The 23,813-nt window shown below is 46.3% G+C and overlaps 1 protein-coding gene across 2 annotated transcripts in view; it reads right to left on the bottom strand.

Moving 5' to 3' along the window:
- Positions 1-54: 54 nt before the first annotated feature.
- The window catches only part of LOC139104167 (signal-induced proliferation-associated 1-like protein 1), a 43,161-nt gene continuing 19,402 nt past the window's right edge, over positions 55-23,813 (bottom strand). The window contains exons 2-14 of one of the 2 annotated variants that reach the window (XM_070659465.1): positions 8,003-8,180; positions 7,427-7,900; positions 7,115-7,363; positions 6,637-7,032; positions 5,541-5,752; positions 4,937-5,178; positions 4,766-4,872; positions 4,192-4,426; positions 3,528-3,902; positions 3,290-3,451; positions 1,495-2,994; positions 1,189-1,389; positions 55-1,121 (exon numbers count right to left, since the gene is read on the bottom strand). In XM_070659465.1, coding sequence (XP_070515566.1) covers positions 869-1,121; positions 1,189-1,389; positions 1,495-2,994; positions 3,290-3,451; positions 3,528-3,902; positions 4,192-4,426; positions 4,766-4,872; positions 4,937-5,178; positions 5,541-5,752; positions 6,637-7,032; positions 7,115-7,363; positions 7,427-7,900; positions 8,003-8,171 — 4,575 coding nt within the window. In that variant the 5' untranslated portion in view covers positions 8,172-8,180 and the 3' untranslated portion in view covers positions 55-868. Of the gene's footprint in view, positions 1,122-1,188; positions 1,390-1,494; positions 2,995-3,184; positions 3,452-3,527; positions 3,903-4,191; positions 4,427-4,765; positions 4,873-4,936; positions 5,179-5,540; positions 5,753-6,636; positions 7,033-7,114; positions 7,364-7,426; positions 7,901-8,002; positions 8,181-23,813 lie in introns of both variants that reach the window. The other variant, XM_070659456.1, reaches the window with a different exon arrangement.

Genomic DNA, 23,813 nt, shown 5'->3' with positions numbered 1-23,813 from the left:
TTAGAACGCCAAAAATATACTTTACATTTAGTCGTTTTAAGAATGAAGATGTCATTAAAGTACACATTTCTCTTTATTGATTGACTAAAAGTCTTCAGGAAACATCGCCTTCGTGCATTGAAATTATGTCATTTATTACAAAGGAATTTTTTTTTTGAGAGAGCGCGTCAGCATTTTTCTGGTACTCGCTTTAGCACATGCGACGTTTCCATTAACACTTTTTTTAGAAGATTAATATAAAAGGTGTAATAAATTACAGAATTAAAGCGGTCCTTAGGTTGCTAATAATATTTGGTCATTTGGTCGCTTCTTATAAAATCAAACGTTTATATTGTTTTAATGCGCATTGTTTCCAAATGTGAGGATACTCAGATGCGCATTATAATGATTTAGATATGTAGATAGTGTTGTTGTCAACGCACGAATCCTTGAGTAGAGGAAACAGTACGATGGTAACTTATATTTTACAATAGAGTAATCTAATTAATCTATATAATACACGTATGAAAAATTGTTGAGAAAGTTATGCACGATATATTAATAATTTCTGCTGTTTATGCACACCAACAATCGCCTAATCTCCAGTCGATTAATTTTATACATTTAGGCGAAGGTCGCGTTAATACTGTACTTACAAAGATCGCGTTTCACTCCGAACGATTATAGAAGAAAAACGCAACCAAATTAAATGCTATTGATGCAACAAATACAAAGATAACTTATTTAGATTAAAACAAAAAAAAAACATTGATGACGATATGTTTTCATTTTGTAATTTTTAAAATATTAACGAAAATCAGATTGGTTATCGCGTTCATCGTGTAAGACAATCGAGCGATAGAACATTTTCAACTCATGGTTATACTGATTATTGATGGTCCATTGTTTGAAAGAACCATTCCGTGAAACGTCGGAGTTGTTGCGCGGCTGCGTGATTCTCATCTTTCAGACGGCGATTCTCGTCTTCCAACGATAGTCTCAGGCTCTCGGATTCCTGCAGACGTCGATTCTCGTCACGCAATCGGCGCACCTCATCCTCCAACGAATGTCGCAAACGAGTCTCTCTTGCCATCCTCAGCTCAAGAGTGGATAGGTGAGATTGTAAATCCGAAACAGGATTCCTGCGAGATATAATGTTCTTGTTAATTGTTCAACATTGCATAAATGAATAATTAAACATATATGTACGTGTTTGCGTTGCATCCGTCGATAAGCCTGTCATCGGACCATTCTTGAGGATGCTGTTTCGTCGATCTGTTGGAATCTGTATGTTGATTTTTCCAACAGTCCATGTTTGCATCGTTGTGATTTTTTACATCTTTAATTGGTGTTAGATTATTGTGCTGTTTCATAATTGGATGGAGCGGTTTTGTGACACGCGGCGATAATCTAAAAATAATTGCGTTAAATGAGTCATAAATAAGAATAAAAAATTTTTTTATTTTAATATTTTATATTTAAGTATGTTAAGTTTTATAATATGAGCTTACGAACCTTTCTTCTTTGGATAACTTATTTTCGCTTGGAGCCGGACTCGAGGCAGTGCTAGCATTCGAGATCACCGTGGCTGGCCTGGCCATCGTCAGGATCACCTCCGATCCATTGTTTCCATTCTCCTGCCCATTCGCCGGTAACACGCTCAAGGTAGACGTGCTATTTCCACACAGATTCTCTCTGGATCTGCATCTGTTCTGGATCTCTAGCATATTATTGTTCATCTTGTTTGAATTTTGATTTGGGCTCATCACACTATTAACAAGATTATTATTGACGATCTGGGTGTCATCAGCGATGTAATCAGGGTTAATTAATCTCATAAGATCCTCTTGTAATGTGCTAGATGTCAGATTCGCGGAGTTCCGATGCGAATTTCGCATACCCGGCTTGGGTCGGGGACTTTGATTTCTAGAGCTACCGCTAGACGGAGTGCGATTGCCGCCGCGATGTTTGTTAGCACGTCGCAATCTAGGCGACACGCTGCCTGAGCCGTTCGATAACTCGTCTTCACTGGGCATCGTAGTCACTTCCTGACAATTAACGTCAGATATTCTCATTTCTGGAGGCAGACTTGCTGGAAAGTCTTTCGGCTGTCGGTATTCAACGTTTACTTTGTGAGGCACTGGTCGCTCTGACATACTAGTCTTCAGGCATGTGACTTTCTCGCCCACTTTAAAATCGTGCGGCATTTCATATTTAATGAGATCTCGACTGTGTTCTCCGTTGCTATCGTTGTTGTGTTTCCTTTCATTGCTACCGTGCTGACACTCCATCTCGTACTTTGCCAGTTCCGTGTCGTACTTACTGTTTCTCCTCTCGTAAATATCTTCCGAGTACTCGTAGCCGATCCTTTTGTCGTGAGGTCTTACATCGTGGTCGTATTTGACTGCCGGCCGTTCGATTATTTTCTCTTCTTGCATTTCGTATTTGGAATTTCTATCCGGTTTCGTGGGCGTCTCATAATCGTACTTACCGCCGGACTGTTCATATTCGTTATATCTACCGAGATTATTATTGCTGCCCGATTTTGGCAGACTATAGATAGCGTTGTGCGTTAACGGCAAGGAATTCGACACGCCGAGCTTCTGATGGCCGTGATGTTGCGCCTCATTTTTATGAAGTTCTCTTTGAGACGCGTACAGATTTTCTTGCTTAATCTCGTATCGTTCTTTCTGCAGTTTTACATAATTTGTGGTTACATGATCTTGACCACGATGCACATTATCCAGCTGTCGCTGATAATTGTCGTGACGCGCGTTCTCTTGTATTATCTTTGACGACACGTAATTACTTTCTTTCGTGTAATGCTCGTGGCTGTGTTCACGATGCTTTGAGCTGTCCACAAGTTGTTTAGCACTGGCATAATGAGTTTTGTCTTTTTTTTGCGCTGATTTGCTGGGTGTCACGGCCTGGAAATTTTGTCGCACTGGTAGAGGAGGTGGTGTACCGTCCGGGCGATGATTGCCTTCTTGATCTTGCGGTTCTAAAAGCTCGTACCTGAAACAAGAAGCGCTTTGTTCCTTTCGATTTGTTTATCAAACTTAGAATTATTTCTTTTTTTTTTGTAGATCCGATGAAACGGACGTAATATCATGCACTTTTATACGTTCAACGATCGACAGTTCAAAAAATATTTTATTACGATGAGTCGTGTAAGGATTAATGCAATTCACTTTTAATCACTCACCAACGATCATCGGCACTACTGTGTCCGCTACTGCTGCTAGTCATTGTACCCTCCAACGGGAACCGTGGATCGTTGAACGATCTAGAGCTTGATCCAGTACCGTACCCGGAGCTGTTGCTTGATCGCGGCGGGCTGAACGATCGATCGTACCGTCGCTGATGCGACATCGCTGTTTGCTGACTTGGCGTGTTATCTGGGCTTGTCACATTCTCATAATCTCCTTCGTAATTATTCGACAGATAATGACAGTTTTGCAGGGTGCAGCCTCTATCATGTAATAAAATTAATAAATTATTAATTAAAAGATCAAGAGGCTGAAGTGAGATGATTTAGGATTTCGTACCTTCGTGGATTCCCATCATTAGTAGGCGGAATTACGGTGACAGTGACTTGGGCGCTGGTTTTCAGAAGATCAACCATTTGGTCGTGGCTCAAAGTCGACACAGCCACCTTACAAATCTCGACCAACCTGGAGGCTTGTCTCAGGCCCGCCTGCCACGAAAGTCCCATACTTTCGACCTGCGTTACAACGCCGTCGGGCTGGACGTGGAAGCCCAGCTGCCCGAGGCTATTTCTTTTTAACGACAGCTCCGAAGCTGGTGCTCCTTGAGTTACGGCGCGTAGCCGAGCCACAATTTCCATTAATTCGTCTCTCTCGCCATAATCACCGCGCACGTGTATGGTAATACACTCTCCTTGATGATGATACAATCTTAAACTGATTAACAAAGCAAAGTGAGAATGTTAGGCTGCAATTAATCGTTCGATTTCTGATCGTAATTATTTTTTTTTTTACTAGTTGCGTTAAGTGGCAGTTATGAAGTCTCGTAATCGATTTAATCACTCAATTGTAATTATCATAAAAAAATTACTATAATTAATTATATATATAATATCCGAATATAATAACACGCGCAAATTGGGACCTTTTGAACAACAGTGTAGCGCGCATAATTTCTTCTAGAACAGTAAAAATAAGTAACGTCTTAAAAATTAAAAATGCATACCTGTTTGTTTGGGCGTGCCATCCGAGCACGCTTCCGCACGGAGTAACAAATACTACCTGCCTGGAGTGCTCCTCGATCAGCACAATAGTGTCTATGCTTATGCCCAAATAACAATCAGTATTTTGATTGCTATCCTCGAGTATAACTTGCCAGCAAATCGCACCGCGTTGAGACGCGTCACAAGAAAGTCTCGGCCGAATCGCCGCCTTTTTTTTACTGCTGAAGGAGAGCATCGCTGTTTCACAAAAGAAAAGACTGATAAGTATAATTCAAGTTATTAAAATAATTTCTATCTACATAGTTTAGAAATTAAAAGTAAGATTTCATAAATCTGGATTAATAATCTCTAAGTTTGTTGGTATTGAGATATTCTGACAAAATATTCGTAAAGTAACAGAAGCACATGTTGAACAAAGTGTTATCGGTCAGAGTGTCGTCGTCAACACCATCTCTGATCAACAACAGGATGATCGCATATTACTAATGATAAAACAGTTTTCTTTAACGTAGAAGAAACGCAGAGCGCGCGTTTTGTAATGTCTAGAAATTTAATAAATAAAATTACTTAACGTACAGAATTTCTGGCCGGTATCGACGACCGTGGTGGTAGTGTAATTTGTGACAAGATCCTTTAGATACTCTTGCCTTGTCCTCGTGGCCATTGTGGCAAACTTTTCGGATCTGGCGAAAGGTATGTAATTAGTTTCGTTAATTTTTCATGCACAATTACAAAAAAGAAATATACCTATGAGCCGCATTTTCAGCGTTTATGACCTTCGCCAAGATAAAATCTGCGAAAGCCTTTCCCTTCGTGAACGTGGCACCCTGCGGAACGGGTGGTCCGAAAATAGGTACTTCCTTACTCCTGGACACCGCCACGCTGTACTGCGTGTTATCGGTGCAAGGATTTATCGCTCGCACAATGATGAATACGTGCTGGAACTGAGAGCGTATCCTTCGCGGGCTAAACGGTAGTGCACCGGGTTCCTGGAAAAGGTAATTATTAATCGTAAGACCTTGTGACATTATATATAGTTACGTAAAACGCGCGAGCACTTGCTCGAAATATGTAAACTCGAAGAACCGGTATCACGGATTCCGGATAAATTGTCTCTCATATTCTACTAGGAGTGCGCGACAGGTATCGCATGATTCCGATTAAACCATCCAGGCGCCATGAATCACGCCGAACGTAATCGCGGTGTCTCACGTAATTTCTTGCAGAGCTGCATAATAAATCTGTCACGGGAACGCGTCACGACTGTATTTTCGCCACGGCGATCATTACTGCATACAATTGCGTAATCGCGGTAGCCTTAATTCGTCAGCCGGCTTCTATAAAATTGTACCTGAAAAACTATCGTGACTATGTCATTTCCGATGTGCCGTTTCCTCAGCAGCTGCTGCCGGTTGTTAGGCGTGAAGGGTAGCATGGTGGACACGTGGAAGGTGACTTCCGTCCCGCGATGCGTTGCTGCTACCGCATGCGTGCCCGTCGAGTCAGTTCTGGTGTCCAATCCGGCCTTGTAACCCTCGAATCCTCGTAGTCTTATTCTTTGGCCTGTCAAGAAAAGATGCAATTACCTCAATTGCTTGACGGTCGAGAATCCGTCAGTTATCTCTTTACGCGTCTTCGGGACGTGGCTGTGATTGCATACTAAGCGACGTTATCAATTTTATTTTGAAATCTTACAATTATCGAGCTCGATTTTCCACTTTTTAAAAGAAATGGTGGAATCTAGCAGAGAAATAAGAAACACGTGAAGAATCGTGTGTTTGCGTTGGGTAAGCTAAGCTTACAAGTAAAAGAGAAAATCAAATTTCTTAGAGCCGCCTCTTGTTTACAGAATTACGTAGGAAAGTTGATGGTCGCGTCCACGAATTAACACGAGATAACCATCGGCCCGCGGAAGCGGTGCGAAACGAAACGCGCGACGCTCGAAGGAAAAAACGAAACAGGACGCGCGTTTCTCTTTTAGAAAGCGACAGTAATCGTTAATGGAAATAACTAAGGCGATCGTAAACGCAACGATTCTACGAGAAGAGTCCGCACGTTACGGCCGCAAAATTACTGCATGCATTCGCGGATGATCAGCGTTACGAAGTATAGTAAGTGAAATCATTCCAGGACATTGAATCGGCTAAACGTCGCGATAAAGTCGAACTGTCTGCGAAGCGACCGGTGGATCGACTTTGCGTGCAAATCGCTTTTCCGACTGCTTTATTTACGGCGTTTACGAGGGAGTAATTTTATCCGGCTTCCGGCGAGAGTTTTCCGATTCGCTTCGCCGTTGTCAGCTCGCTTGTTAATATGCACGTGAAGACTTTCCACCGGCGAGAAGAAGTGTATCATCTAATAAGATAATAATAAGTGAAAAGAACTGACAAGGCAATTCCCTGTCTTTTTATATACGTTTAACGTCTCTATGAAGAACATTTACTTACCAATAGCATCCAAGAACTCCAGGAAGGCCGGGCCGGCGTGCTGATTGTTGTACATTTCTTCTTCGGTCCGCTGGCCAGATCGACAATACAATACGCCGACTTTGTACCTGTTGGACAATCCCTGCTCGTCCAATCTAGCCAACGCCTCCTCGGCGGCGGCTGTACCGAGCCTTAAACAGCCCATTTGCACTTCCGGCGCAACCAGCTCTAAGAGTTCCCTGGTGGGCGGCCGACCCTGCGGTCTGATGCCCAGCGCTTCCTCCGGCACGGAACCGCGTAGCGTTAGCAGCTCCGACGTACGCACGATCACGCGATACTGATTAACATCCTTGCGAATGCTGATGGCCACCGGTCCCAGTTGTTCATCCATGCCGAACCAATTTTGATGCTCTCGCCCTGCGATGAATATTACGTTTTCTTCAATAATTTTGAACGAATAATTAATATATATATTTTTTAATTTTATTTTTATACTTACCAAGAAAGTATCGCCGATAGTAATGAGCTCCTTCGTCTACGCTTTCGATGGGCAATGGTCGCTTCTGCAATGGACAAGTGTTCTTCCACAAAGTTTCGCCAGGTGACGGTTCCAAAACGGAGACACCGTAAGACAACGACGGTCTATGAATTCCGTTACCCTCGGGGCAGCGAGTGAGGCCAACCTCGCGCTCTCCTTCGCCGCCGATTTCATTGCGGAAGAAGGGACAGGGCTCCAACAAGTCGTTGCCTGAAACCATCAGGTCAAGTATTCTCGCTCGAGTTCATTACTGATAGAAATACTTTAATATACCTTTTCCATCACCGGCGTCCTCCTCGGGAGTTTCGTCGGGCGTGGACGCTCTCAGGGCGCTAGCGGCAGATGCTCCGGTAGCTGTGTTCCTTCTCCTGGCAAGAAGAATTCCTCGGAGCTTCGCGGCGTAGCCCAGATTCGCAGTCAAAGACTGGCAGTCGTAGTGAGCGAACGCGCGTCTCCGATGCCGCTCTTCCACATCGGCCGACACCACCGGGCTGGTGCACGTTTCTTCCATAGCTCGCGGTTGCGGTTTATTTCCCCAGAGTCTGTTCAGCTTCAGCCGCAGCTTCGGGCTGGAGCTGGCGCCGGTCGGGCCGCAGACCTCGTCTACGTCGAGTGGCTGGCCAGACACGTCCTGGACACGTCGCAGGTAGTCGTTGGTGCCGCGCTGATCCGGTGGCCGAAAGTCCTGCAGCATGGCGAAGAAGTTTTCGCCACCCGTGATGGACTGCGCGACTATATCGATGCTCCCTAAAGCAAATAAAATTCAGATGCACTTAATAGACCTTCTCGAAGCGATACGTCCGCTCTTTTTCGTGAAAAAAAAAAAAAAAAAAAATTGTTGACACGTACCGTGAGAACCATACTCCCTTCTGAGAGGTGTCTCTGGCACCCGGGAGCCAGGATCTGGACTGTGCGGGAGCTCCAGGCTGGAGTTGGACCTGTGAAGAGCCAACCCGCGACCCACGCGGCTCCCCGGCCCTCCGCTGCCGCCGCCGTTCATCGACAGACTCGCGATCATCTCTTCATTCTGTCAACATAGAAATAAAAAAAAGAACGTAAGAAATGAGCAGCAAGTCGTAGCGGTATATTCGGCTATTAAGCTGCTAGATGCGTTGCCTGGTTAGCGTTTAAAGACAAGAAACTGGAGCCGGTTGCCACGCGGCTCCGGGCGTAGATAAACTTAAGTGTCTCTAAACAAGCGCGAACTAGGACGCCTAATTAGAATCGTCAAGCCTTTTGCGGTTGCGCTCGCCACTTGGCACGTAAACGTGTGCGTGTGTGTTTGTGTATGTATGTATGTGTGGAAAAAGTGCACCCGAGGGTACTACACATCCTCGCGACGAGTTCATTCATCCTGCGAAGTGGCTCTCGTGCCGTTGGCAACTTTTTCCTCGTCTCTCTCTCTTTCTCTCTTAATTAAATTGGCCCTTAATTACAACGGCAAGGCCGACGACATGGCAGGCACGACAAGTGCAAGCACGACGGACTGAAAGTCGCGGGACGCTAGTTATTTCCGATATTAATGGATTTTTATATTAAAAGGTTTTTTTTACTTTCCCTCTGTTATTCTCGAACGTAATAAAATTATCCCGGCTTTTGCCTCTGCCTTTTAATTTTGAGTAAGTAGCCTTAATTGATTTTAAACTCGAAGTCTCTTCCTGCATTTAATATTTATCATTATATATATACATATAAATTTATTTATCTTTTTACGCTTCAAATACAGTCATTACTTTATTTACAGTCATAACTTCAAGTCGGAGATTTGCAGCTTACAGTTGAAGAGCATGAAATTTCGTCTCCGATTGGACTCTCAAAGGGAAAATCGTGAGCGATCTCCCTTGTCTGAACCCCCTCGGCTTTCAACTTGGCATTTGAACTGGCGCCGTCTGGCCACGAGGCCTTCTGCGAGGGAGGAAGCGTTAATTAGTCCCGCGTTCCAGATTTCAGAAGTGTGCGGCGCTCATCATTACGCATATCGGCGACAAGCACGCACTCGAGGTCCACGCATCGCGTCGCCGGGAAATGTCGGATGCATCTGATACGCCTACGATTGCTCTCGACCGAATTAGCCGTGTACCGTTGACCGTTTCGCCAAACATGTCCGGTGAACGGCCGTATTGTTAGCCCCCACCCCCAAGTCTTTTACGGGTCACTCGAGCCGCGGTGCACACGTGAACGAAATCGGCATTGCGTGTCGCCGTTACCGCATTATTCTAGCGACACGCACCGCGAGCGTATCCGGGATGCAACCTCGCGCACCTTCGAATGTCCGGCGACTGTCCGGGTCGTTTTATTTTAACCTTGGCAAAACGTTCCCGATACGCGAGCCTGGCCAGGTGTCCGAAGTCTCAGCACGCGGGCCTGGGCACAAAAGAGAGCGCCGGCCTCTTTTCTAAAAGATATCCCCGAAAAAAGCCATATCGCATACCTTCCTTTCCAAGTCGCATCAATCTCGCGCCCTGATTCGAGACGTGGACTGCTACCAGCCGATCAACGCAATTAATATTGAGAAAAACAATTAATAAACAGACACGTATTATTAATAACATTTGAAGGATTTGTACAAGAGGCTCACTCAATTGTTAAAAATCACAGCCCTCCTTATCGTCGCTATGTCATCGCGGATGAAAAGTGCGGTCACGCTATTTGACGCCGCATCCGTTATTCCGTAACTCGCCTCGTACCGGATACTGTTCTGGTTTCGCGTGTTGATCGACGTGTGTCGAACTTCGCCCTCGGCTCGGGACGAAGTGACGAGTGATGTCGCGAAAAGAAAAAAAGAAAAAAAGAAAAAAAAAGGAAGAAATAGAAGGAGCCCTGATGAGGCTTTGGAAGCATTCGGGTGCCGAGAGAAGCGTACGATCATCGGGGGACCGACAGCGGCCCCGTTGCATTCCGCCTCGTCTCTCCGCCGAGCTCTCGCTTCTCGTCACGCCTTTGTTCGGCAACAGCTGTTCTACGCGGTCACTTCACGTGCGATTGATGTCTTCGTGCGGGATTCATGCGCTTCATGGAGATCGGCGCGAGATTGGTGCGAGACAAAAGGCGCCAGGACAATTAACACAGACGCGACGCGATTTACGCTAATCGACACCCCGTTCTTTGGGAAATAATAAAGCGATTATTCGAGCGACGACGAGCAACGTGCATCTCTTTTTCTCGGAACCGCCGTGGCTTCCCCGTTACAAAATAACGAGATCGTAAAGTGAAGCGGTTTATTTGCGATGACCCTTTTTGTACGTCGCTAACCGACACCGCGAGCGCGCCGATTAATGCATCCGCGCGCATCTCGTGCGCTTCGTCCGCGTGGACGTGATCCTCGCGCGGGGAGGACGCGCCGACAAAGTCACGATCGGTGCCGGCAGGAGAGAGAACGACAGCCGACGTTACACGTTCCACGGCCACTCCGGGAGATAAGGGGACCACCTTCGAACTACCAAGAAGCTCTCGATGCCTCGATAACCGGTCATCATACGAACGTGGCGCGGGCGGGTGGCCCCCGCGGCTGATTATGACGGCGACGAGTGCTCGCGGCGATCAGAACAGGCTCCGGTGCGTAAAAGGAAGCCTGAAATCCGAGGAGACTCGCGCACGCTTATATTTGACTCGTAAACCACGTAAAGCACGCGAGGCAACGAAACGATCGCGATTGCGGCCGGCTGGCGCATCACGGAAGTCATGATTCGACTTAAAGTATGACAAGTTTCAATTTTTTTTTTTTTTCCCGATAAGCATTGACCTAGAGATATATACCTATGTTTAAGAAACAATTTAAAAATAAAATATTCAAAACGGTTCTATTTCTTTCATCGACCGGTTTGGATAATGATTTTTAATGCAATATTTCTTCTTTTAAAGTTTTGTTTGTTTCTTTTAAGCTGCAAAGGCATTTATTGGCGAAAATTCAGCAAACTGCGGGGGGGAAAATGACGAGGGCAATCACGAAAGCCGCAATCCGTTCCACCCGCGGCCGCCGCGGTGGAATTTCTTACGCTTGGTTTACCTGGGAGAGATCTTTCTCCGGCAACACACCCCGGTGTATCGAATTCCTTCACCGGCGATCAGCGAGCGTGTCGTCGGAGGAGCCGTACCTTGCGCGACGACTTTTCCGCGCTGTGGGAATGCTCGCGACGCGTGCAACCGCGAGGAAGAGTGCGTGCGCGATGCGTGCGACCGTGTTGTTCTCGCATCATCGCAGGTACGCGGGCCTGCAGGTGTATCCGACTCTTTCTACCTCGAATCGGATGTCCGCTTCGATAGGTTTCACGGATGGTCCGCGCCCAGTGTGCGCTATGTGCCGCCGACCAGAACCGAGGCTCACTGTCATTTCAGTACCTACATACCCGGGAAGCCGAAGGGGGACCGGTCTAAAATTATCGGTTCCGACATATTTATGCACGTCGCTCTGAAAAACGAAACTGCGAGACGCGAGAGCTGTTCCGAACGGAGAGGGATTACTACCTGCAACCGCCAGAGATATGTATGCTGGCAAACGATAATCCGCGCCACGCGATAAGGCGAACGATATACACGATTTTGCGCCGACGAAGCTCTTATCTTTTTTAGAGTAAATACTTTCGAGTAAATATATCAAAAGCCCTTCTCCACGACGGTGAAATTTTATCGATTGCCACGTCGCCGGAAAGTTACCGAGAGCGGAGGTCTTATTTCTCGTTCGCGGAACAGGTTGACATGGGATCGCGCCGTATCGCGTCTCCCATGCATACGAGTAAACGAGCGAGATATTTCGACAGGGAGTGCATCGTTAAGTATTGCTTAATATTTTTTTTTTAGACGAGCCTTTCGAACGCCTCTCTTTCGCGCTCGTCGCTAATTAATTAATTAATTCGCGGTACGGGTCTCTCGCGCCGTGCGATGGGAAGCGCAATCGTCGGTGGGTGCGCGCTCGTTGAAGTAATCGCGATGAAGAAAACGGCGTGGCGCCGCGTATGTTCTTTCGCACGCATTTCTCGATAACACAGAGCGCACCAGTTATCCCACAATTTCTTAAACGCCCTGCGTGTGTACATGCACGGTTATACGCACTGCCGAACTAGTTATGTAAATGCACGCGCATTCTCGGCGCGATCTACGAGTGATCGGAATGTCCATCTTCCCCGAAGCACTCGTGCGTTGCATTCTTCCATAATTCTTAGACATGAACGTCAAATTACGGATACGTCGGCATTTTTTTTTTTTTTTGCCGATCAGTCGGCGAGCGATCGAGGCCCGTTTGTCGACTCAAAACGATCGTTTGGATGATGCCAATTCGCAAAGCGGTTGTTAAAAAAAAAAAAAAAAAAAAATTATTGTTTTCAGTCTGCCGGAAAAGAAGTATGGAATTTCAGTCGATATTCTTCTTACGAGACCCTGTATTAATTCGCGCTCTGAAGAATTGCTTTTTCTGCAGCGACGCGACGCGACTTTTCTCCGATGTCACCGCAAGAGTCGCAAAAGTAAGCCGCGCAAAACCCGCGCTGACCACGCTCGCCGCTGTCCTTGGCTTTCGTGTAATTAATGCGACGGGCAAGTTTTCGAGGCGACGGGAAAGATTAGACGAGTAGGGTGGAGCACCGGTGGAAAGCACGGCGAATTTTTCACGGGACCGCGCGAGATAAAAACGCGCCGTATGATGTTCCGCATGATGTATCCGGCTCTTTTACGACGTCACCATCGCGCGCACACGTGTGATAACACGGCGACTTTTATTAGCCGCCGCGAGTTATCGCTGCCGCATGACAAGTTTCTACAAGCCGGCAAACAGAATTTTCCTGATATTAAATCTCAACTTCTTTCGAAAGGAAAGCGAACGACTCTTAAGAGATTAGTAAAGTAAATTAATTAAAGCCGATATATCTTCAGGTTTGAACGACCTGAAACCTTTTCCGAGGAAACGTAGAAAGTTTTATTCGAGAACAAAGTGCTATAAAATAATTGTCGGAACGCTTTAAGATTTTTTTTTTTTCCACACGGAGAGAGAAGAAATCGAGGAAAAAGATTTTAATTTTTACATTCAGCCTCGTGTTTCCGAAGCATTCAATAATAATATATGTATAATGTATGTGCTATGCCAGTAAGCTTATTAGGGTAAGGTAAAAACGGTAAAACAGGCCAGAGAAATAGGACTTTTCACAATTACGCGAGTTTCCATCGTGGTGAGAAAAGCCTCTCGCATTTTTCCCCCGAGGTATCTCGAGCGTGAACGCACAATCCGCATAAAGACACGAAGCATGGAATATTGCTTTCGCGAGCCACCGCTCTCGCGAAACTAACACTGCTCGCTCATAATGCCTCCGTTGCCGTGGAAAACGTTTTTCCGTTGGTTTCCGCCCGCTGATTGCGCTCGCGTCTCCTTATGCGCATCGAAAACGTCATTATTTTTTTTTTTAATTACTCCTTATCGGGACGAGCACGGCAGAGGCACGTCGCCGCATTTAGGACGCCGGAAATACCGTAATTCCACCGTACGGCAACTCTTTAGCCGTTGGGTTATTTTCGCGATGCAATCACCTGCTCCTGAGTGGCATGTATCCAGCGTGACAGCCAAAATTTGACGCGTATTACAGAAAGATTAAGCGTGACGGTGGCAGCATGGTATTCCCGGCGAGTTTCTGGCGGGAAAGAAATTCCTAGCGCGGCGAACTCAATTTCGCGGCCAGTTTTTACCGGCGGTAACGTCGCGCGCGTTCCTCCCCGTCAACGTAATAACCATTAACGTTCTGGATGTGCTCGGGGGAAAAGTTCCCTCCTTTCCTTTCCTATATCGGCCGGCGAAAACGAGCAGAGCCTCGTGTTTTTTCGCGCGAGTCCTCGAGCGTGAAAATCTCGACGGAGGAAGCGCGGCCGGGACGATAGTAAGAAACATTCGTGTTATCGCGACGAGGAACTCGCGACCGGGATTATCGTGCATGAGAACGAGAATGGACGCTAATTGTTTCCTGAAGAGAATAATGTAACGCGCGCGCGAGCTGAACTTCCCGTCGGCGAACGTAGATTATCGCGAGAAGATTACGCGACGCACAATTGACGTCAACAAAGCGCGATTTATAACTGCGGCACTCATGGCAAATTTACTTCGACCTGTAATGTAATCGTCGAACAACGCGGTCGGATTTGCCAGTGAGAGTCACTAATTTTTTTTTTTTTTTTTTTTTTTTTTATTAAGTTCACCGAACTCTCCTCGGCGGGGCGAAGTAACGAGTGGTGCTTCGGACGAAGCGATTAATTAAATAATTATTTCTTACGCCTAACCATTTGACTAATAAGGAGTCGGCTTTGCTGCGACACGACGTGTCGCGATCTCTTATCGGCCGTGAGATTGAGCCTCTGTTTTTCTCAAGATTGCAATTTACTTAATTGTTTGAAATATCGTAATGGTGTATTGTAATTTATGAAAGGCGCGAGTGCATCCAGCAACGCACTCGGAGCAACGCATACATATTAAATTACATGTGAGCGGCGAACGATACTTATCTGATAATGGCGTTAAGAGATACATGAAAATTCTAATTCATGCATAAAACATGCGACAACAAATTGCGATGTTATAATGGCAAACGCCGGCTGATTGCGGAATCGCTTGCACTCCGCTTCCTCGATTTATACCTTTTTCACCGCGCCCGTGGTCGCGATGTAACTCGCAATGTAACTCGCGGTGCCCAGCAATCTTCCCGGCGCGAGAGCGCATCGAAGCGGCTCGCGTCCGGCCGGCGGATTAATTGGCGTAATGCGATTCAAATTCGTCCAATTAAAAATTGTAATTCCCCCATTGTGCAGACGCGAAGCAAGCAAAGCGGAATTACACGTTGCGCCTGTAAATACGCGCCGCGGCGGAGGAAGCGGAACGTGTGTATATCGCGTGCGTATATACGGGCGCGTCGACAATATGCCTTTCGGACCCCGGGATTTCTCCTCTGGATCCTATAATTTGCCCCCCATTACTTTCGCGGGATACATACGGGATTGTGCGAACAGGCCGCACATGATTATCGCCCGTTCGTATTCATTAGCGAGCCTCCAGACCTGCGAACTCGATATCGGCAAGTGTAACGCCTTTCGCTGCGCTCGCGATACCTCGCCCCTTGGCATTCCACGTCGCGGAATACGTTTGTGGAATTTTTGATAATACGTAGTCCACTCGATGCAGAGGAACCGGAAGTCAGTGTTGCAGAGAGGGACCGCGGCTCTAAAAGTCGATGCGACGCAGGTACCGCGCGCACGTGTTTTTTATGCGTGCGTGAATTCAAGGACGCGTTTCGCATACTGACTAATTACGCGCCCGTCCCACGGACGCACCTTCGCGTGCGTGCACGCGCGATCTATCGCCAAGCTGAGGGAGAACGAGGGATCAAGCGTAGACAATCCCGTCGACAACCGAAGGAGACAAAGAACGTGGTATTCGCGCCGTGACAACGAAACGGACGCGAAGTCGGCAGTTTCGCAAATCCCTGCCGCGGCAATCGCATTCCCGCAATCTTTTGCGCGTGAGCCTAAGATTGCGCCGGGCTTAAAAAATTCATTCATGTATCATATGACAGAAAAGTGCGAGGCGAGGAGTGGAACGGATAAAGTTCAAAGAACGATCATTCATTCTTCGAATATGGTTATATTATTTAAGTGAATTATTTGTAGAACTTTTAAACACACGCGAGGAACAGTAATGAGATAAAACAATGAATGCTTCTAATATTCTGCACAATGTCCAGTAAAATCAACGGCGCGTCACACACGGTCCTCCTCCCGCGAGAAAAAGAGAGAACCGCGGCCAGTAATGATCATCATCGAAGGCAACAAAAGGTCGCGCGCGTAATGACGAATGCGTTTATCAGCAAAGTGCATTTCGGAGTAGCGATCTCCGAACGATGAGTCCGGTATATCATTCTGACACGTGAGAAAAGACAATTAATTGCGAGCGCGCGGCGCTATCTTGCGGGCCCTTCTGCCCTTCGCTACAAGGTGAATTTAATATCTCGCAGCGGAACGCAAAGCGAGCGAGTCGCGAGAGCGTACGCCCGGACGAGATTATCTGACGGAGGAACGGCTGGGCCGCTGTGTTACTTACGCCTGGGGATTATTTCATCAAAGCCTCAACGGCGAATACCGTATTTATCTAATATATGTACAGTTACGCGAATAAATTAGGTTAATAACGCGACGCCTACCGGCATCGGCGCGCACGTTAAGTTGCGAATTAATCGCCATTACCTGTGCAGGCCCGACTAGCACAAAGCGCATAATTAGCCGAGTAATTAGCCGTATCTAATTTCCTTTAGCCGTAACGTGATTGTTAATCGTTCCCGCGCGGCTGGCGCTCATTGTATTCGAAATATCGCGTATAACGCTAGTCAAACGCGAGAGTGCCAATATTTGCACGACGAGCGCGAACGCTCGCGAGTTAATGAGGACGACTCATTGGATTAACTCGCGCGCGTCAATTAATTCAGTGACAGATGCGGACGCGCCGCCTTCGAACAGTTCGCTTCCACGAAGCGGTCGCGAATCGTCGGGGGCCGCGCAGAAGGAAAAAGGGATCTAGGACGACGAACCCGTCGGTCCCATCGCGGGACGCTCGACTTATTGGTCACCGACAGCATTACGCTCCGTAATGGGCGAAGCTAAGCCGCTTGTTTTCCAGCAGCCGCGGCGTGACGATCCCGCGGCGGGATGCAGAAAAACGGCCCTGGCCGCGCCGAGGCATTTTGCGGCCTCTCGAACGATCTCGCGGGACGTCCTCTTTCGCTTTACGTTAAATCCGGAATGCGCGCCGGATCCGGAGTGCAAATAAGCCCTTCATTAAGAAGCAATGGGAATCGATTCCTTATCCGGCACGCCTTAATACTTTCCATAGAAACTGTAGATCTTTTCTTTTTCTTTTTTTCTCTTTTTTTTTCTTAAATGACTTAAACAATTATGTAAAGTATGTTATGGGTATGTAAAAAATGTATATCTATCTCGTGATAAAGACATTCGAGAAGGAGAAACTGTATACCGCTGCGATCACCGGTGAGAATCATTCGCGCGAAAATTATTCTAAGAGAGTTCTAAGAAAGAGCTGAGCGAAACTATGCTTGCACTTGCTGAGGTAACAAATCGCAGGCCGTTCGCACGCTTTAATCCGACAATGCGAACGATAAGCTAACGGTATATCGACGTATCGAGCGACCGTGCATATGCAACGAGCCCAAGACCATCAATCACCGGCTCGGTTTCGACGACGATGAGCAATAAGAGAAGAGAGAAACGCAGAAGCAGCAGTTGCCGAGAGAAGGAGGAGGAGAAGGTTCATCGGGCCAAATGTAATCGAGATCATCGTGCCTCGTGGAAAAAAAAAAAAAAAAAAAGAAAAAGCACCAAGGGCAGTCACTCCCGCAGTTACATCACGCAGAGCATCAGCACCTCAACCCTTTTTCTACCCGGTTCGCGGACACATGTAAAATTTTCTTGTTAGAGTGCGCGGGAAAGATTCTTTCCGCGTGGCCAATGACCCTTACATGAATATCAAAGAGAGATCTACGCGAAGTAAATAAATCTCGCAAGAAATTAGCTAAAGCGCACATATAAGTATTCGAACAGAATTGAATTAAAAGAAAAAAAATTAATTAATTAATTAGTAAAAAATGGAAGAAACGTCTTCGAAGATAAGATATTCGTTACATAAATTATAATTTAACCGTTTTATTATTTCATTATTTTCGATTTGATCGCGGAAGCGTGTTGAAACTTTTGCACAATTACATCCGCCAGAGTTAGCCGCGGGATTGAATTAAACCGCAGCTCGGCTGCGACATTCGGGAGCCATTTATTATTTCTGCCGTGATACATCGCGATACTTTACTGCCGACGTACGACGGATATTTCACGGTCTCGCGATGGGATATCTTGCAAGCCGCTACGAATCGGACGAGATATTACGGTAGGTATACCAGATTGTATTAAGGCTCGCTACAGGTGTCTCGAGATCGAGCTCGACTTCCGAGTGCCGGAGCTTTACAGCCGGTATCTATTTCGTAAATTATTTTTTGAAAGACCTGCGAAATTCATCAACGACCGATTTCGCTAAACGCAAATTTCCGACGCGTTGATTCGCCACAAATCGTGCCGAGCGATAAAGTCGTTTGCGAATGCGTGAAAACATGCGCACTGGGGATTTGTCGAAAATTCGCGACAATTAAAATCGCGACCGACGGGGTTCACAAGCTATTGCGCGGCTGTCGACAGTCATCACGCATGTCGTTTGTCCGATTACGGGAGGACGATGATAAAGTAAAAAAAGGGGGAAAAAAAAAAATTTGCGCGAAGCTCACACTGTTGAAAATTTCATTTGCAAGTCAAATGTCGGACCGCCGCGTCCGTTCTGAATCCGATAGTTGCCGCGTTCCGGCATGCGGTTCGGTAAGGTTTCTGGAATGTACCCTCTCAATTCAGGACAATCGGACGGGAATGCGAGGACCGTCGGCGTCGTCGGTTCCGCATCGTAGGGAGAGGAGCGAGGAGAGCACCCGCGTGTGTGGAATTTCTCTCTCTTTCTCCCTCTCTTCTCTCGGGTCTGCCGACAGTGAGTCATCTGTGGATCACGTCGCATCGCGCGGCGGACCTTGAGTGCATAGTGCAGCCGATAGGCTATCGATATATGGTCCCCCCCTTTGAGTTTCTCCGAAGGGATTTAATTATTCAATACTTAAACGTTTGCCTGAAACGCGGGGAAAAGGAGAAAACTATTTCCAGAAATTATCTGTTACTAAATTAAAAAAAAAAGAGAAATTTTTAAGTCGAATAAAGAATGCGGCTTTACGTAGAAAGTAAAAAATCTTTTTTTTTAAGCATTCTTGATCATACCTCGGTCTCTTTTGCAGATCGAAGTTCGGCATCCGCGATCGTCGCGTCATTTCGCCGTGAATTCACTTTCTCGTCTTCATCATCGTGCTTATATTTCTCCCGCTTCTTCGGCGACGGCGTCAGGTACGTTATCGCGTGCATAAGTCCGCGAATTATCTTTTTCGACATGGTGCATGGGTTGACCAGTCCAGTAAGTTGCTCCCCCGATGGTCATGACCGAACTGAGCGAGACTCGCGGAGCGGATTCATACGATTAACAACGGCGGAATAGCGCGCGGAGAGCTTTGTTCACGAGACGCGCGCGGAGAAAACGTGCACAGACATGTTCTACCTTCTCAGGCCAAGGGAGCGGGCCAGCCGCACGTGTAACCGGAGGATATCTAAATCTTTACGACCCTCCCTTCACCATTACAATCTCAATTCGATAATCAAACCGACAATTTCGCATTTCTTTGCCGGAAATGTCGCTTTATATCGATTTATCAGCGATCTGAGATTAAGCATTAATCTCAAGCTTTAATTCGCACGCTTAAAACGCTTTAGATTAAAATTTACGACTCGAATTTTATTAATAAAATTAATCAAGTTTGTGAAAAAAATTTTTTACAGTTAAAATGATACTTGCAGAACAATTTCACAATTACGATTAAAAAGATTTTTTTTTTTAATAATTAAAAAAAATTTCGTGAACACTGTTTCCTTTTTTATTTTATTATGATAATGTATCAACTGTTATTGGTTCCGGTGTGTCACGTATGATATTCTTTACATGCAGATACGTGCTATCTCGTAGCGAGTCTCGATGCAAACGGCGACGCTATCGGCAACGGTCGGCTCGGTCAACAATGGCGATTGTCGGATGTAGTATTAGACTCAATCAGTTATCAGTTAAAATTCAATTTAATACTTTTCAAAAATAAAATAAATAATTTCTTTAAGGAATAAAAAGTTAGCGTCGACGTTTCAGTGGCTTGTGCGAAAATTCTGTTCGTACGAGCGGGTCAAGTCGATCGCGATGCAGTGCTATGGGGAACGCGAAATGCTTTCGGTCACTCGATAAGTTTTCAACGAGTTTACAGTTAATTACATATCGCACTTCTACGGTCCGGTTGCGGCTGCGGCGCGACTTTGTTTGCGGATTAAGTTACACATCCTCGCGTTCGCTACTGAAAGGGCCCTATTTACGCTTTCAGCGACGCTGGGAGAGCAAAGTGAGAGCTGTCGGGACGTGACACATCTGCGAAACAGGAGCGGTTTACAGGAGCAGCCCTTTCGCCGCAGTCGAGGCAAAAAGCGAACGATTAGCAGCGTCACCGGGAGACAACAATCCGAAGACGGGCAAGCTGCGTGTGCGTGAGCGCGTGTGTTCAAACTTGATCCCGGCGTTGCATCACGCTCGTGTACTTTTTCCACGGCCGCTTAAACGCGCGTTTAAGACCAGATTTCCTTTTATGAAAACTTGCCCCGCCGGGTAACTATCGGTTATCCAGCCGAGGTAGCTTTGATTAATCACTACCTCGCGATGCAATTAACGTCTGGCGCATCAACGTTATATTGTACCCCCGTTGAGGTGCTCGACGTGGTCCGATTGGGAATGCCCGTTGATAGGAAAAAGATTCACCGCGCGTAAATACACACGCGCTAAGAGCGATTCCGGTCGTAAAATTGAAGCGTAACCGTATCTGCGAATAAAACTGTATATCTCGTTCGAGCGAAGCGAAATTTACGCTCAGTACGTCACGAGTCGACGCATGCAGTCTCGAAAGGACCCACCCAAAGAATTAATCTAAGTTTTTTACCTCGGGATCTATTTTACGCTGAAAAGAGCGAACGGCGAAGTATATATTGTACTTAAAAAAAAAATAAAAAAATAAAAATATTGAACATTAGCAATTTTCATTATTTTCCTAAGAACAATGCATATCCTATTGTCATATAGATGTCCGCCGCTTGATCGTACGCGAAGATTACTATGCACTAAATACTTAATATGCGCTTCTTGAAACGCTCTTGCAAAACCGTCAATCTGATGATAGCAGCTTCCACGGAATGTAACGTTCGAAATTATGATCATAGCGAGAGGACAGAGGAAGAGAAGAACGTACGTGCATCATTATCTCCGTAGCTTCTTCGCTTAAGCGCTGCCTGCGTTTCTTATGACCGCAGATGCATATAGAGACAATGAAACCGCTGGAACCGGTGAGTCGTTGCATAACGAGCCTTTTACCCGCGTGATCTATGCGGGGGAGAAGAGTATCGGCTCTCCGCGAGCGAGGAACACATTGCAATTTAATAGCTGATTTAATTACAACGTCTACCGCGCCGCTAAATTGGTTTGACGCTACAATGCTCGGCGCCCATGACAATTAAGTACCTACGCGCGATTTTATTGTTCTCTCCACCATCCCGCGTCGCGAGATTAATGCAGGGTGCACTCGAGAAAGGTGCGAACTTCTCGGGATTCCCCGATTCATTGCGTTTAATCAGTTTCAATTGCTTCCGAGCGGAAGTGCGTTACGTAACCTGGCACCTCGAGATTTCCAAAGCGGCCGGAAATAAGTAAAAAAAAAAAATAATAATTTTGCGCCTACATTTTCCCTTCTCGTTTGTCGGCCGCGAAATTGTTCGGGGGCATTTGCAAAATGGAAGAACGCAGCCTGTCGTTCGCAACGTGGCGTACGAACGTCAGCATTTATCGACGTGAAATTATGGCGGCGTGCACGCCCGCGAAGAAAAATCGCGAAAGAAGAAGAGAGAAACAAAGAGAAAAAAAAAAAAAGAGACAGAAATTGTACCGTAAAGTGGAAGAGAAAGATTTATAGTACCGTAAAATGGGATTGTTATACGGTGCTTAGAGCAGATCGCCGCAAGTCTAATTCCCAGAACGGGAAGTGAAGTTACCACGCGGGGATTTCTTTCTGGTTTCGCCGTGACTCTTTCAAGACCACGTCGCCACTCTGTTTCGATTTTTCGCCTCTTTTTTTTCCCCCCTTTTAAATTTGAAATCCACGCTCAGACATAGAGATAAGAATAACTCGTATATACGCCGCGTTTACGATTACGGAAAGAGAAATAAGTAAATAGTTAAATGGAATCCGCGATGTGGGATGCTTGCGCCCCGCTCGCTTACGTTAGAAGACCGCTACGACGTTATGGTGTTTGCCTGGTGCTTTAGAGATAAGCTCAGATAAAAGATACGGCACCTCGAAACCAGTCCGTTCCTCACTCGCCGCTCGAGTAAAACGGTCGCCCGCTACGGCCAAGTAATACCCGGCCCGTTTACGGCTCGCGTCTAGCTCGGCTTCCTTGTTTAGTCTGATCCTTGTCTGCAGAGCATCCAGCGCGCAGACCTTTTGTACGCTGGATGATCTGGAGACCATCTGAGATCTTCAAATTGCGAGTGCTAGTCGGAAGCGAGGTCTATCGAACGAAAGAGCGAAGCAAACATAGAAACTCAACTGGCCCCAGCTTATCGAATCGAATACACAAACGAAAATTATTCCACATACAATTCAGCCGGACATTTTGATGCCCGTATCTGTTGCGAGCGTGCAATCATTTCAATCCCCGCTTATCTCGTTATTGAGTTTAAAAAAAAAAAGGACACGCGACGATCACTTCGTACGTCGACAAGTCACCCCAGCAGTAAAACGCAGCTCGCTCGCGTGTCCCTTGAACGCATTGTACCGTTCGGCTGGCGTATGGGGGCCGAAATGAAATTAAGAGCGGCGATTACGGGAGATAATGACCCGGGCGGCGGGTAAGTGGCGTTTCGCCGCGAGGCAAGCGGGTCCTCGCTGATGAACGAGTTCCTTTCCCTCGGCCCCATCGTCCTGCCGTCGTTTGTTTATGTATCGCGGCCTTTCGAAATCACCCAGCGCGCCCCGCGTACGGGGTCATTACTTGGAAATCATCAGGCCGTAACTGGACCTAACTCGCACCCGAGGAACCGAAGGAACGCGACCCACCGATCTTGCGCGATAATCCTGCCCGAAAAAAAAATTCGCCGGCCCCCTCGGTGAATCCTTCGATATTATCGGCGGAAGAAAAAAGGGCTCCGTTTAACGTGGTCGAAATCGATACGGACGGTAATTTGCCCGGTTAATCGAAGGGATCGAAGGGACAGTAATTAACATCCGGCTAACGTCGCAAATGAGCGGCGAGTGCGAGATCGCACCAAGAAGCGCGAAAACATAATTTTTTTTTTCTTGGTTAATCGACGATGCCTTGATTTTTACGCGACTTTTAATTGAACCGAAGGTGGCAGATGTCGGTGCTACGGTCACCACAGTGGTATTAGCATATTCATTAACGAGCTCGCCCGACCGCGGCGGGAGAGAATAAAAACATATGTCGATCGTGCGGGGGCATTCGCGTGCTTCCGACATATGCCGCGCGTCCCTTTCTGTCGAATCCTCCTTTCGATTTCGCTCTGAATAGATGACCCTTTGTGCGGAGGGATTCGAACGGAGAACGTTTACTGACACGATTATTTCACCGTTCTGTGAACGACCCTCGCGCGTCGTGTCATATCTCATTCCTGAATTCTTACGAATACGATGCAACAGCCGGCTCTCAAAAAAAGAAAAAAAAACCGAGGAAACCGAGTGACGGTCGAATATTGAATATTAACGTTGCAAACTTAATTACCAGACAATTATATTTATTTTAATGTACTCAATTAATTGTTTTTGTGACGTGATAATTTTACGTGACTTTAATTTCATATTTTGTCAAAAAGGATTTATAAGTTTTTCATCGACGAACACTATGCTATTATTATTTTTTTTTGTAATAATTTTTTAAACTAAATCATGACGAA

This window comes from Cardiocondyla obscurior, linkage group LG01, assembly GCF_019399895.1.
Source record: "Cardiocondyla obscurior isolate alpha-2009 linkage group LG01, Cobs3.1, whole genome shotgun sequence".
NCBI lineage: Eukaryota > Metazoa > Arthropoda > Insecta > Hymenoptera > Formicidae > Cardiocondyla > Cardiocondyla obscurior.
The sequence above is the reverse complement of the archived record's forward strand: the minus strand, read 5'-3'. Positions and strand labels throughout refer to the sequence as shown.